The 15,520-nt window shown below is 43.4% G+C and overlaps 1 protein-coding gene across 1 annotated transcript in view; it reads right to left on the bottom strand.

The window, feature by feature from the left end:
* Nucleotides 1-2,989: 2,989 nt before the first annotated feature.
* skila (SKI-like proto-oncogene a) overlaps nt 2,990-15,520 on the bottom strand; it is a 35,396-nt gene continuing 22,865 nt past the window's right edge. The window contains exons 5-8 of the mRNA XM_087831392.1: nt 13,572-13,714; nt 9,331-9,701; nt 8,440-8,670; nt 2,990-7,403 (exon numbers count right to left, since the gene is read on the bottom strand). Of these exons, the coding sequence (XP_087687518.1) occupies nt 7,161-7,403; nt 8,440-8,670; nt 9,331-9,701; nt 13,572-13,714 (988 nt within the window). The 3' untranslated portion in view covers nt 2,990-7,160. The remainder of the gene's footprint in view (nt 7,404-8,439; nt 8,671-9,330; nt 9,702-13,571; nt 13,715-15,520) is intronic.

Below are 15,520 nucleotides of genomic sequence, written 5' to 3'. Positions count from 1 at the left end.
AACGTGCTCCGGTGGAGACTATGGAAGACATTTAAATAAAGTGATCATCACAGGTTTAACAAACCAGTCTGTGATCCCACGTGAGATAAGTGTGAGTTTGCCTCACATTTCATCCACAGCTACCTTCTGTTGGCTCTCACAGGAGTTTTTCCTGGGTATCTGTTGATGTGTCTTCCTGCTCGCGCAAAAATAACTTATTTAGTTTTCTTGGTGTTTACACCAACTAACAAACCAACAATCTCTGTATCATCAGCAAAGCCAACATTGAAGACATCAGATGAGCCAGGCCAGCCTTCATTAGTATGAGTAAATAAGACTAAAGATTTAACATTCCCTTGTGGGGCTCCAGTGTCGGTGCTAATGGTGGGTGATACTTATCTTATTTATCACTCAATGATCTATCATTGAAAAAGGACTCAACCCTTATGATGGCTGTGCTGTTGACCTTTTTCTGTGACCACCTTTGCATTGTGTGGTCTTACAGTGGTCTTTCATTATGAAATCCAGATGGAAAGTCCATAAACAGAGCACATACATATGTTTTTGTTTTGGTTCAGATGACAGTGTATTACATGCACCGTGTACTCTTCCTTCTTGTGGGTCCAGTTTTTTTCTTGCATGTTGTTGAGAACACCATTCTCTCAAAAGTTAATGCTACTGGACAATAATCATTTGAAACCCGTGGTTGTGACGTTTTTGAAGCAGGAGCTATTGATGATGGTTTCCAGGTTCTGGGAACCCACTTCTTCCCTCCACACTACCAGTTAATCCATCAGGTCTGGCTGCTTTTCTAATATTGATCTTTCTAAAACATTGAGTGCTGCAATCAATTGCTTGTCAGGCTTAAGCCGTTCCCTAATTCAGATGCGTTGAAGTGTGATCCTTCAAACCTCCCATAGAATTTATTCAGTTCTTTCATCCCCACAAAACCTTTAAGTCACTTTTCCCTCTCTTGCCCTATCATTGTGTACACTCCCTGCTCCATCTGTGTTATCTTTCACTCTATTTTCTGCCTAGACACCTCATCATCACCCAATGATGACAAGGTGTTTGTTTGTTGGTTAAAAACCTCAGAGTAGCATACAGAGCACTGCAATGGCCCACTGCACTCATGGCTGGTTGGGCTCATTTTTACATCATGACTCAAAGGTTACAAGCCAAAATGATTCATCTATTTATTAGTTAGCCTACTGGCATCCACCTGCTGGTAGACTGTTCTTTCCATCTTCCCACTGCCTGTTTCCCACCACCACATGCACAGGTGCTGAGTTTTTCACACCTCTCAGGTCCTGCATATTGCCATGCTGCTTGTCCTGACTCTGTGCTGCACTGCGTGCTCGCCATCCTCTTGAGATTAGCTGCTACATACATATATCTGTGAATTATCCTCCTTTGAAACCCCAAACTACAGAATAAATTTGCACTCAGTCCGGGAGGAATTTTGTCAACCAAGCTCTGTGTATATTTCTCAACACTTGGACACCCTCCCTGGTTGTTCTGGCTGTTCTCTTCCTTCTACCCGCAGGAATACCCTCATACCTGGATCTGAACGGGGTCTGGCTGCGTTTCCTCAACAGCCTTCTGATAGCGTCTGCCCAGCCTTGCCTTGGCTGCAGTTCCTCCTGACAGCTTCTGTGGTTGGAGATTTAATTTTAGCCTGGCTGCAGAGGACAAAACATGACTGCACAAAGCATTTTACTAAAGAACCTACATTATAAGAAATAAAAAACAAACATTTTATTTATTGGAATAATGTGGATTTCCCTGTAACAAACTACAGAGAGGTATTATCTGTTGGCTTAAAACTTTGATCACAATAGCTCAGCTGAATTCTCATATCCCAGATCTCCAGAGGACCTCGATGATTTTGGTAACTCCCTGACTTTTATGTAGCACCAGTTTGAACTCAAAAACATTGGTGACATTTTGCAGGTACAACACCAACAAGTATAAACAGGTAGAACATTCTTTAAGATCATCTTTAAGATGTAGTAGTGTAGAAATAATTTAGATAAGCTGCACATTTTTTAGCAGGGTTGAGGTCCAAAAATAGCTGCTGGACACGTATGTCACTCCTGGTGTTCTAAAGTGGCGACAGGTTTATTTTAGCATTGATAACTGGAAATAACTGTTTTCTGTATGACTCTATCAGTCTGTCACATCATAGTGGAAGAATTCTGGCCTGTTTATGCACAGCTCTGTTAAGATCTCTCCACAACATTTCAATCAGATTGAGATCTAGACTTTGACTGGACCACTTACATTTTTCAGCAATTCTGCTGTAGATTTGTTGCCGTTTCGTTGTCCTGTCCCAGTTTGACCCAAGCTTTAGCTGTCAGACAGATGACCTCACATTTGACTTTAGAATACAGAGGAGTTTATGGTCGACTCAATGACTGTGGCTGTAAAATAAGGCCTACTCATCACCCCTCCACCACCGTGCTTGACAGTTGGTATGAGGTGTTTGCGCTGATGTGCTGTGTTTAGTTTTTGGCAAACATCTCCACTTTGCTCTCATCTGCCCAAATGAAATTTGTTCAGATGAAGCCATGCTGCCATGTTCTTTTTAAGAGAGAAGAGGCTTTCCCCAGGCAGGCCTTTCCAACAAGTCATACTTGTTCAGTCCTTTTCTAAATATACTGTCATAAACTTTAACATTTAACATGTGAACTGAGGCCTGTAGAGCCTGACATATAGCTCTTGGGTGATTTGCAGTTTCTCTGAACATTGCACAATCTGACCTTGGGGTGAATTTGCTGAGATGTCCACATATGAATGATGGACTTGTCTGGCCTTATAACCCTCTTTTTTCCTTGGCACTGAGTTAACACACTTACCTGCTTTTACAGAAGAGCTCAGAGTTACTGCTGATCAGTTAATCAAGTGGGTCTGATTATCAGGACCTGACTGTTATGTGTAAGGATGTACAGGACCGTAAATGTTGGTGAGCTCTATACTTAAAGGCGGTCTAGAAAAAAGACATGACGGATTTTGACACTACAGAACTTTACTTGAATTTGATCCAAGTTCATTGTCTATACAGGGTTTTATTTACAAGATCTGAAATCAGGAAAGGGCAAAAACAGAAAAAAAAACAAACACTAGATACAACTGAGGTATTAGCTAAAAGCATTTACAGGTATGTAATCTTTCTAGTAAATATCTATGATGATAAACAGAGATGCAGTGTCTTCTGCTTAAAAAACATCTTTTTTTATATATATATCACAACATGAGGTAGGAGAACAGTGTCTCAATTCATGCAAGAACAAAAGTCTCATCACACTGTAGTATTGGCAACATAGTATGCAATGGTCATACACAGACACCGTTTCATGTTTCAGAACAGCATCAAGGGGGAAAAAAAAGTCTTTTTTTCCATCTACTACAGGATGTGTATCAACGAAATCAGGGTATTCTTTTTAGTGACCGGCCATCAGTGTGATCAGCTCTACTTAAAAGGCTAATTACAGCCTGAAGAAAAGAAAAGAGAAAACAAAGAAATCACACACCCAACTACAAATCAAACCACCTTCAAACACTTCAAAGGTCAACTTGTAGCCATTTACAAGTTCTCGTCACATAGGCGAATGGTTATGCAAATCTTGCATTCAAATCTGTTCATGTGGTAAATAAAACACAGCTACCTCCACTTTTTTTTCCTTTTTTTTTTTTTTAAGTCAGTTGGGGAAAGTTCACATCTGTAAAAACTGTACAAACTAGATCCAAGTTCTCATAATACGGCAAAATGCAAAAAGGCCCAGCACGCCCCATTATTCTTTAGTCCTTTTTTTAATCATTGTGATGTAGTTTAAAAAAGTTAAACAGCGCCCCCATGTGTATAAAATGCAAACTACTCAGAAAGTACAGACCTCCCTTAGATATCTGCTCGTGTGTTGAATTTTTATATATATTTATATATATATATATATTTATTTATATATATGTATTGATATATTTTTCAGCTGAAGAGGTAATTAAGTGAATAAAAACTAATACTGATTATATTCTAAGTGAGAAATGACGAGGATAATATATGATCTTAAATCAGGACACAATCGCACGTCCAGAGCTACATGAGCAAGTTTCTCCCGTTTCCCTTTTCAAAGCTGCTGTGCTTCAGTCAGACATTGGAGGCTAGCCCACAGACACACACACACACACACACTTTCTAAACAAATTAGGCTACAGGTTATACTCTTCATGATCTGACTCTGACTTTATATTCAGCTAGCCTCTGATCCACTCGCGATATAAAACTTGCACACGTTCAATATTCATGCATATGAGCCAACTCAATAATCTGTGTGTTATGTGCAGGGAAATCTTTTTCTCTTTTTTTGTTTTTTTTGTACATTGAACAGACCGATAGTGGCCCACAGATACAAAAAGTAAAGGGGCAGTAAACCATGCAAAGAAAAGAAAAGAAAAGTTTTCATTTTATCCACAAAGCATTTTCAATTTTGCTCAGAGGAGACGGAAGGGAAAACAGCTTACATTACACAGTAAACAGTCCATTATGATGAAATCCACAAAAAAGTATTTCCATCAGTTCATAAAGAAGAAAGGGGAGTGTGTAACAAAGTAATATTTTCCTATTTTTTGCCGTTGTCGTGCATCGCATCTCAGTAAACCACATGTTCCACTCCCCCACATCCACACAAAGTCAAGTTCTCACATCAGTTTTCATGAAGAAAGCAAAAAAGAAAAATAAACAAACACTGGGGCAGACTGAAGCCTCGGTTCTGATCCAAATATTATAACCTTTTAAGATTATTTATAAGAACAGTTAATATATTAATGACTACTGTATTTACAAAGTGAATATAAATCTTTTAGTTAATACGTTAAATATTTTCTTTCATAATTTCAATAAAGGTTTAAATGGAACAACAGTAGAGTGTACATTTGTGGCATGGGGGTTGATTTTTACTGGTTTGTGCACCTGCACCTGCTTTTCTGACTGTCAACAAACCACAACTGCCCGCTTCTTCAGCTCTGTCATCGTAAAGGGAAGCTGTGTGAGAAAACAGGATGGAGCACAGTGGAATGTCTATCAATTTGCATTAATGGCAGATGCATTAAGAAAAAGAAAAAACACTCAGAGTTTAACCGAGGCAAACCACCTCCCACACCCCCCCACACACACGATTATTTACACACACGCACACACACAAGCTCGCTCGCTTAACCGGGATCTTCTTCTTAGTGGCAATAAAAAGCTCCTTTGCCTGGCAACTGACACAAAAGTTTTCTCTTCCTCTGGCTGGACATCTGTAAGCTCTCCTGGGCTCTGACAAAAAAACACAAAAAAAGCAAAAACAAAAAAACGCCGCACACCCCCAGCTGATCTGACGCAGGAGGCGGATGCACGGGCTGTGTGAGCGAGTGACTGTGGGAGAGGGGGCAGAGAGGGAGGCGCTGGCTGGGAGATCCTGTACAGTCTGGCTCGGGGGTGGGCAGAGGGCCTCAGACAACAGCAGCTGCCCCCGATTCTGACGGCACAAAAAAAAAAAAAAAAAAAGAAGAAGAAAGACAGAAAAAAGCCTCCCTCGGTACCGCCGGCAAACGGGCCACCCAGCCTGCCGCAGGGGTGAGGTGGGGGGAGAGTGCGCTAGTCTTCTGGGCCCTCAATCCTTCCCGCTCTTCCTCTCCCTGCCTGCCCGGTCCTGTTTGTTCAGTCAGGCAGAATAACGGAAAGCAGGACCCAAACCACCCTGGACTAACTGCCTTCACCTGCGACCCACTTCTCACATGCAAGCAGGGTGGGGATACAACGGTCTGCTAACAATAAAGAAGCCTGAAAGCAGAGGGGCAGACTACAGCTTTGATCATCTGCTGGGAACTCTGGGGCCATTGTTCTGCCTGAATGCCTGCACTGCACCGACGCGATCGAGTGTGTGCAGGCATGTAAGGATGTTGCACGAAGTATAGTAACACGGCACGGCTACCACGCGCGAGGGCTCTGCCTTTCTTCTTTCGGCTCGGCACGGCCCCCATGTCCAGATGCATTCCTTTCCCAGAGGGATCTGAAGGGGAGGGCGCAAGGAGTGCACAACACTGTTAGTGAGCTTCTTCAAGCCGAGTCTGAAAACAGCAGTGTTTCCTTTCTAGCTTGAAGATAGACAGACTAGAGGTGAAAAAATAAAAACATAAAAATACACAGTGTTAAAGAGTTTCCGAGCAGAGGACAATAGAAGGTGTGGGCTCTTCAGAGGAGATGCGGGGCAGCTGGCGGTTCATCTAGCAGACTGTTTGGTCTACATCAGGAGAGCCCAGGTGGCCCAGCAGAGAGAGGAGAAAACCAGTCTGTCGCTAGGAGCAGCTGTAGTGCAGGAAACACTACTCCCTAGCTAGCTACCTTGTAGAGATCACACCCAAAAACACTCATTTCAAGTTCAGCATCACTATTGGCATATTTTCATGAGGTCCATTTTTTTCTTTTTTCTTTTTTTGTACAGTAAAGGTCTTTGTCCCCCATAAAGACTCGATGTTTTCGCATGTTACACAATGTAATAAAATGTCCGTGCAGTTTCCTGCGGTCGCTGGTACTTGGGCTTTACATACAGAAAGACAGAGTAGGGGCACGGGTCAGGCGGCGCCATGTGTTCGGGAGTACTGGCCGCTGTGCCAGGTAGTAGCGTGATGTGACGTCCACAAGGAGCAGCGAATCTGTATCCGAAATCTCAAAGTCAAAGTCATTATTAGCTCCAGAAACCAGTAAGCAGGAAGGGAGGATCGGAGAATATGGATTGGAGAACGGGGAGGGTCGGGGTGGGTTATAGTGAAGGATTGAGTTGGTCTTCAGTAGACCAGTCTCCAGTCTGTGAAGCAGCTATTTGTTCAGTAAAAACTATAAATTAAACCCAACATACATGCCCAAAAACCTTTAAATACTGTTTAAAGAGAGGGAAGTGAAAATTTAAAAAAAAAAAAAAAAACAACAACTTTTTTTTCCTTTTTTAAATGATCATTGAATTACAAAAACAAAAGTCAGTCCTACACTAAGCAAAAGGGGAGCGTAATGCACAACTTTAAATCAGCCTGAGGAGACGTGACGCTCCTTTCAGCTTTGGGCTGATCTTTTTGTGTCTGTACACTTGGCGGGGGATGAGGAAAGGAATGAGGGGAGGGAGGGGAGGCGCCCGGAGGGGCGGCAGTTACTTTTGGCCAGCCGCTGGGGCCTCTGAGCAGAGTGGGGAGTGGGCGTTAGGGGGTCCGGTGGAGGGAGTAGGAGGAGGAGAGGGGCTGCCTCCCATCGTGCCAGACTGGGCCATCTGCTGCTTCAGTTGGGCGATCGTGCGCTCCAGCTTCTCGCGCGCCTCCCGCTCCATGCGCAGCTCCTCCTGCAGCTCCTGCCGGTCAGCCTCCGCCCGCTCCAGCCTCTGACGCAGGTCGGACAACTGAAAGGAGACACAGAGACAAGAGCCACGTTACTCTCACACATTTCCACATCTAATAGTAATCTGTCAACAGTCTTCAATTCAGATTTTTCTTAGCAGGCCCGCAACTGTTCATTCCTCTGCAAACTACTTTGGTCGTAAATATTTAAAGAAATGTTCCCAACAAATAATTAACTAAAGTCCGACATGACATCATCAAATTGCTGTGGCTTGTTCCGGCAACAGGCCAAAAAGCAGTAAAATCCCCATAATCAGGCAGGTGTTAACCATCAAAAACAAACCAACAGAGACCCTGCATTTAGACATAGCTGGCTCTGAGGCTTTTACAACACACACTGCAAAGTGGTGCAGACAGAATAACTACTGTTGTGTTTTGAGAGCTCTTAAACCATCAGTCAGAGTAACCATTTATTGTATTTTTCCGCTTTTAGCAGTAAACAAAGAAATGTGCACCAAACCTTTAAAAAAAAAACAAAAAAAAAAACATGTTGAACTCTCAGAGCCACACAGAAATACGCACACCCGTTCTCTTAACAGAGAGACAGCGTGATGCCAAAGGCAGGAGGTGAAAGGGCTCAGGCCGATGTAACAGAGATTAAGACTAGGTCTACTGAAACCCAAACAGACGTCTGAGTATGTGCTCCGCACAGAGACTCACACAGCGTCACAGTAAATTCTTTCTATTTGACTGGTACGTTTAATAAGTGCAGCTCCAAATAGTTTTACCTAAAAGCCTGATTTAATCATGACTCTAGTAACTACAGATCCAAAGATAAATGTTTGTACATACATGCTGATGAAAATGAAAAGAGAACTAATTGTAAATGCTTAGCGAGCTCAACTTTAATATTAATATGCAGAGTGCTGTGCTAAAGTGTGCTTTGTTTGAGTCCCACTGGAGCTTTGCAGTCTTAATGTCTTTAAGATAAAAACGCCATATGTTAAGTGATGCAAGCCGGTGAACACACTTTATGTCACGGAGATTTAATCTGATGCAAAAGTCTGTGCATGCATGTGTTCCCCTGTAAGCCCGTACCTGTGCTGTGTAGTGGGCCTCTTGCTGGCGCTGCGCCCCTGGCTCGCAGGCGCAGGCCTGCTGTCGGAGCTGCTCCAGACGGGTTTCCAGCTCCAGCTGCTCCTGGCGGGCCTGGCTGAGCTGCCGTGCCTGCTCGCTGTGCACCGCCTCCAGCTCGCTGCGCAGCTCATGCTGCTCGGCGCTCAGCTCCCGTAGCCTCACTGCTTCGCCACCACGCAAAGTCTCCAGCTCCTGGGGGCACAAAGAAAAAGTCACATTTCAGTGACTCCTGCGAATGGTAAATGGACCGATTCGCATATATAGTCTTTCTATCTAATATTCACACTCTGATGAAATTTGGGGGTCCAGGATCTTGCAAGGATACTTTAACATGCAGGCTAGAGCACCCAGCAACCTTCCAACTACTACCTGCTCTACCGCCACATTACAGAAGCTCCACAAGGAGGTTGTTTGCTTCAGTTTGCTTACATTTTATTTCATCAGACATTTTGTCACCAATACTCTTTAATGGTGGCATCTCATTTTAGATTACAAATGCAATTTTCCCCAAATCCCATTAGTGGAGAACATAATTTAACTGTAGATGCAAATGTCACCATAATCTAGTTCAATTCCGTTTCCATGCATCCAAACTGAAATTAAACCCAGTGCTTTAATAATACGCTAAACGAGTGAAACACTGATTTATATGAACTGTTCTGCTGACTTGTGTTAAAAACTGGTGGAACAATCTGATACTGACACGTTCCACGTGATGGGAGGAAGTAATAGAGGGGGTTAGTGGAAGGTGAAGATCACCTCCACATCCACATCAAGGACACTTCTAATGGGCGGAAACAGTTATCGGCTCGTTGATCTCGGCCTCGTTTATCTTTCCGACCACCGACTCACCATTTCCAGCTGCAGCTGCTTGTGCAGGGTGGAGTTGAGCTTCTCCTGCTGCCTGCTATACATCTGCATGATCTCCACAACAATCCTGTCCTTGTCGTCCTCCAGCCCCCCCACCGCCGCCACAACGCCGCTCGTGGCAGAGCTCACGTCCTTAGCTGCTACATCCGTTACCGATGACAACAGCGACGCAGGAGGAGGACGGGGAAGAGGGGTGTGGGCGGTGATGTGGGTGGCTTTCTTGTAGCCTGGGCTGCTCGTCTCCATGGAAACTGCCTGGGTTTGGCATTCCCTCTCAGTGGCCGAGTCAGCAGCAGCACATTGGGATTTGGCCTCCCCGGCGCCAGCAGCGACAGCAGGCGACGCGTGAAGATCTGAGGAAGGAGGGAGATGAAGAAGATGAAGAAAGAAGTTTAAAAAAAAAAGAAAAAGAAGAAGAAGAATGGTGGGTGAAAGACAGGAAGTGCGAGCCGTGCTAATGCACACTGCCACCCGCGCTTAGTAACACCCTCGCACAACCTCATAAACGCCTGCACTTCTTCCTCAGCACCAGTGCACTCACACAGCGCACAAGTATGGCTCGGCAACAGCCGACGAACCAAACACTCGCCCACAAATTTTCTGTGTGTTTGCCCTCAGACGCACGCAGAATAGAGAGGAATAAAGGGCCATGTGTGGGAGCCGCGCTGCTCTGCGTGGGCTCCTCCACTGTTCAAACCCTGGCTTGTTCCCTCGCTGCGGCCTGTGAGGAGGAGCATCATGGGAAACAGTGGGTAGGGTGGTAATCTCTGGCAGTATCGTAATTTAATTTGATTCCAATCGCTTAAATGAGAAGGAGAAGACTAGTTTCAATTCTAGTTCAGTTCCAGCTGACCTGGTTCTAATGTGGGTGAGGTTAGAGTTATTTAAGCACCTCTCTGACAGCTTCCTGTGAGACAACTGTGACGTGAAAATGTAATTTGAAATATAACTTGTTTCATAATGACTAAAATTGATATGTATGTGAGAGCTGGAGAGATGTGGGAAAAAAAGAATCAGGTGTTGGGCATCTATGGATGTTTAGTGCCCAATGTCTCTTTAGCCACTATGTAGGCTAATAAGAAATAGAACTTGGAGGAAAATGTGCTATCAAGTGTAAAGTCATCAGTATGAATTAAAAAACAAAAAGCACCAAGAAGCTATAAAGCTAAACAGTGACGCTTAATGTGTTTTCAAATGTGATGTGTGAGTTTCAGAATTTCCACAGCACCGGCGCTTAACGATTCTCTTACATTTTTGATGCTGTGGAGTTAGAAATTCATTTTTTTGAATCTCCCTCAGGCTTGGTGATAGAAACAAAGACTTGCTGTACTTCCAAATTCGTTTGCACTTCATTTATCCACTGAGGTCAAGGTTGTTCATTTGTGGAGTTCTCACAAAACAAAACAGTGTTTTTAAGGTGGAATTTTTAAAAAAGCAGCCTTTCTCCAGTAATCTTACTATCCCATAAGCCACAAGGAGACTTAACACAAAGGCACAGACTACAGATAGAGTTGTTTTCTTTGCCCAACAAGACTTGCGGAAAGTGCCCTAGTGTGCTGCTCTGCTGGGCTTAGCTTCACTCACAAAATACAAGATACAAGATCCAACTGGCACAGTGACACACAAAAACACAAGTGCACAAATGTAGGTTAGGTATGGCAGTGTGTTTGAACCATAAGCTCGCAGACAGACAAAAATGATGATGAAGAAGAAGTTGGAGAACAAGAAGAAGATAATGATGAAGAAGGCGAAATGGTGAATGGTGACAAAGACATCAGGAGAACAGAGGGTAATGATCATGCAGCATGTGCGTGACAGGAAACGGGATGCTCTGTACACAGCATGTTGGACCCAGAGAGGACAATCATTTACTGACTCAAACTGGCTAGTGCATGTGTGTGCCTGCACACACACCCAGATCCATGCTCTGAAGCGCACAAATAACAGGCGTGAGTCATTTGGTGGTAGATCAAAAGGAAATAAACAGAGGAGAGAGAGAGACAACCACAAAAGGAAGAGTGAACGGCACAGATATAACAGGGGGAGGAAGGCATTAAATGAGGGGAGAAAATGTTTAAAAAAGAAAATGATGAAGGGGTAGAAGGCTTGAGATGAAAGAGGCAGAAGAAGGAAGTGCAGGAGCAAACGGAGAACCCGCTCAGAGAGGAGGATGTGGAGACAGCTGATGGGAAGAGAAACAGGGAGGTGAGACAGACTGGTCGGAGAAGAAAAAGAGGAAAATGCCTGAGAGGAATGAAAGAGAGGGAGGGCGACAGCTTGGCAGTCAGACGTGGTGAAATAATGGCATACAGAGAGCATTCCTGTGATTCATCCTCTCTCTCTCTCTGTATAGACAGAGATTATATAAAAATATACAGTACACACACATCTCATTAATGCGGGAAAAACATGAAAGCATGCACATGAAAACACACACGAGGAGGTCACGGCCGTTTCCACCCCGCCAACACCGAGGTGTCCCCCGAGTCTTTCTGTGAAGGTCAGCTCATGCTTGTGTGCGCCACTGTCGAGTGCAGCACGTGTCGGCTTGCCGAGCGTGTTGCATGAACATGATGAACATGCATGTCACTTCTGCTCATGCTGTATGTATGCACACTGCTCATGCCTGCTATATACACGAGCCATGTATTTTTAGCAGGCATGTGTCAGCCTTGTTTCTGTCTGATGTGCACATGCAAGACTGTAACACTTCATATGTAGAGAGACAGCTGTTGTCAGATTGTGTTCTTTGAGACTCTGTGTGATTATTGTTGCAGGATATTGTGTCAGGACTTTGTCTGCACTCATTTAGCAGTACAGATACCAGTTCTTTCCCCTGAATTTTCATTTACAAATCTTTGTATGAAAGGGAACACCGAGTCCATTCGTGCAGTTGCAGGATGGTGGGAATTATTACACAAGTAATGGATCAAACCACACAGCAACCAAGAGTGTGACATACCACCTGAATGACAAGAGGAAAACTGCTGGTGAAAGTTGCACATGTTATGGCCCCGACTGGATGGGCTTGGGATGTCAATAGCTCCCAGCCCGAGAGAGAGAAGAAGCTGGCTAACACTAATATGGTACTCAGAAACCAACATCACCTTTCTAAGAGAAACCTAACCTACTCCGATCACCAGCAGTGGCAGAAGACTGTTTGAACATGTGAGCGAGTTATATGTTAGTGGAGCGCAGCTGCATGCTCAGTCCAGACACCACAGATGCATCTCTAAATAAAAGCTGAACTGCCAATTTGTCACATGACACTGCACAGCTGTGAATATGGCTCATTTTTAGGGCAATTTAATGACACAAAAATGTTTGAAAACTACTATAATACTCAAATATCATTCATGCTGAGTGTTTGTGGAAAGCGTTTATACGAGTTCTAGTTTGACAACTTTCAGCTAGAAAATAGTGGAACACAACTTTGTCAGAGATGAATATTATCACACGCCATGTAAATGTTTTTTTTGTCTTATTATAGCCAAAAAATCTGCACTGTTAAAACAGTCTGAATGTGTGTGTGTGTGTGTCTCCAGTCAGTTTTATGCTTTTTAATTAGTCAAACTCCAAGTAACTTTCCATCTTCATGTCTGACACCGTTAATTAAAGAAAGACAATCTGTGTACAGAAACTCTTCCTCTACCTGCCCACTCACGCTGGGTTCTGCAGCTAGACTCTGTGTCTCTGCAGATGTGCAGCTCTTATTAACTGCTGGAGATCTAAGGCCTGTTATTAAATGGATAAACTGGAAGCAATTTCCTGCCTTTTGGCCCATTATCGGCTCTGCCATTTTCAGCTTTTCACTTGAACATAATTACAGAGCGTCAGCTGTTGCTTTTAATTTCACAAGAAGGTCAAGTAAGACCGGGTATGATCTTATTTGTTGTTCTATTTGGCTGATTTGTATGGTTTCCAAAAAGCATGATGAAGTCAGATTATCTTGGCAGCTTTGTGTCGGAGGAAGTCGCATCATCTCTGATCAGATTTTTCTTCTCGTTTACACGACAACAAACATGTTCCTGCTCTGTTTATCCAACATCAAATCCCTCAGGCAGAAGGCAACAATAACATGGTCACTGATTTATTTCTAATCCTAATTTGAAGACCAGATTGTGTGTTTAAGTGGTTATAGCATGTATGTTTAGCCATTAAAAAGCTTTACACACGTCTTTGCTGGTTAATAATTCAGCTCTGCTGGGTGTATTATTACTGACCCATTGGTGGCTCGTCGTGGCCCAGCACTCTGCGACTGTAGTGGTGTTTGAGCAGTGCGCTCAGCATCTCGGGGCTCATCTCCGCCTCCCTTCGCAGTGACACATTGGGAGCCACCATCTTATCGTATGTGTACATGTAGTAACTGGAAGAAACAAAAAAAAGGAAGGCATTTAAGCACTCAAATAAACATCATCTAATTTTGAATCAATTCACAATTTTCTTCATTAACACCAACATTTGTCTGGTTTCTAAATATGTAAAGTCTGAATTAAGCATCTGTTCTTTGCTCTTTTATTCTAGGCATACAGGAACTAGCGCCACCTTTTACATAATCTTGTCTTTGAAGCGATGATCGTACCAACAAATTATTGACTCGGCAGCTACTTTAACTAATGTGGCGTTTGCTCTAGCCCAAAGTAAATGGACGCTGGGAAAAAAAAATCTCTGCCACATGTTTACAGGATCTCAGCCTAAACACATCTTTTGCGTATCACAAATGTTCAGGTAGTGGATACAACTGGGAGAAAGAGAGATTGTGCTGTGAGATACTCCCAGGCCACTAAACCAACACTCTTTCATGATGGTGTGAAGGGAAGTTAAAGAGAGGGAGAAAAAGAAAGAGGAGGAGAAGAGAGGAGCTTTGAACCCCTCCCCCATCAGCGGCCCCCTCCAGACAGGGCTGAGGCTGGAACAGTGAACTAGGTTAAGAATGGCAGCTCAGTGGGACTCTGTGCTTCGTTTTCTTCCAGAGCAGACACACAACGCTTGGTCTGTCTGCTCGCCTGAATGAAAACCACTCCTCTACATGAAACGGCTCAGAAGCAACTGAATAATGTAAGCCTGGCTTGTATGTGACAAGTGTAGCACTAATGGATGTTTGTGGCGATCCAGATTCGACTTTAAGTGCTGCGGATGTCTGGCACGACATCCAACTGTTAGGGCGCTGCATTATTACCAACTCTGGGATGCAAAAGACACACTGCAAACTGGTCTTGACTGGTTTGTACGTGTAGCAGTCATGTGATGCTGACAGGTGACCAGAGCTATAATCCCTCCAATTTGTCTGGCCTGGAGTCTGCAGGCCTCCACGCAGTCAGTAAATCAAAGGCAGTCACATGTAGCTATGGCTTTAATCTGGGTCAGATTACTGTGAGCCACATCTAAACAAGAGCTGGTGTCCCCTGGGGATGGAGAGACGGAGGGAGATGCAGAGGCTTGGAAACGAAATGAGGAAGGAGCGAGTGAGGGAGAGGAGGAGGAGGAGACGAGGGAGTGCAGTCACAAGAAATTAAAAGAAGAGGAAGAAACCGAAGCCAACACAAAACTTAAAAACATACACCTACAATATCTGGCAAGGAGAGTCTTATCTCTTCTCCGTGTTTTTACAGATAACACCAGGCCATCTGGCACAGATTCAGGTATCGATAAGTTCTTAAATAACTGCAGCTTTTAATTTTGTCTAGGACAACCAACTAAAGCCAACTTTAAAGTGAATACCACTCGTCTCCTTCAGCAAGATTTAACAGAGTTCTCTACACTGGAAAAATAAAACAATGTGAGGGGCAACAACTGCTCCATTCATTGATTATGCAATTTAATATTCATACTTTCAGACATTTCAAATTTTTGAACAAAGACCAAAAATTTTCTAATAACCAGAAAACTCTTCACACATGTTGATTTCCTACTTTTCTTTCTTTTATATGAAAACACACAGAATATGTTTATTATGCAGCACACGGTTTTAAAGGCAGCCTGCTGCAGGCTATTATAATTTCAGAGATGAAACAACTAATCAAGGGAAGAATCTTCTACATCTTGCTACATCTCTAAAACCACCAAATAAAAGTGGCACTAAGTTTGAGATGGTTAATTAATGCTGTTTATTAACAGGAAAATATTCTGATGATCATCATTTATTAAACCAGAATGCCACACGCTCTCTGCT

The sequence above is a fragment of the Neolamprologus brichardi genome, chromosome 18, assembly GCF_056152115.1.
Source record: "Neolamprologus brichardi isolate AB-2024 chromosome 18, ASM5615211v1, whole genome shotgun sequence".
Classification (NCBI taxonomy): domain Eukaryota; kingdom Metazoa; phylum Chordata; class Actinopteri; order Cichliformes; family Cichlidae; genus Neolamprologus; species Neolamprologus brichardi.
This window is presented reverse-complemented; position numbering and strand designations above follow the sequence as displayed.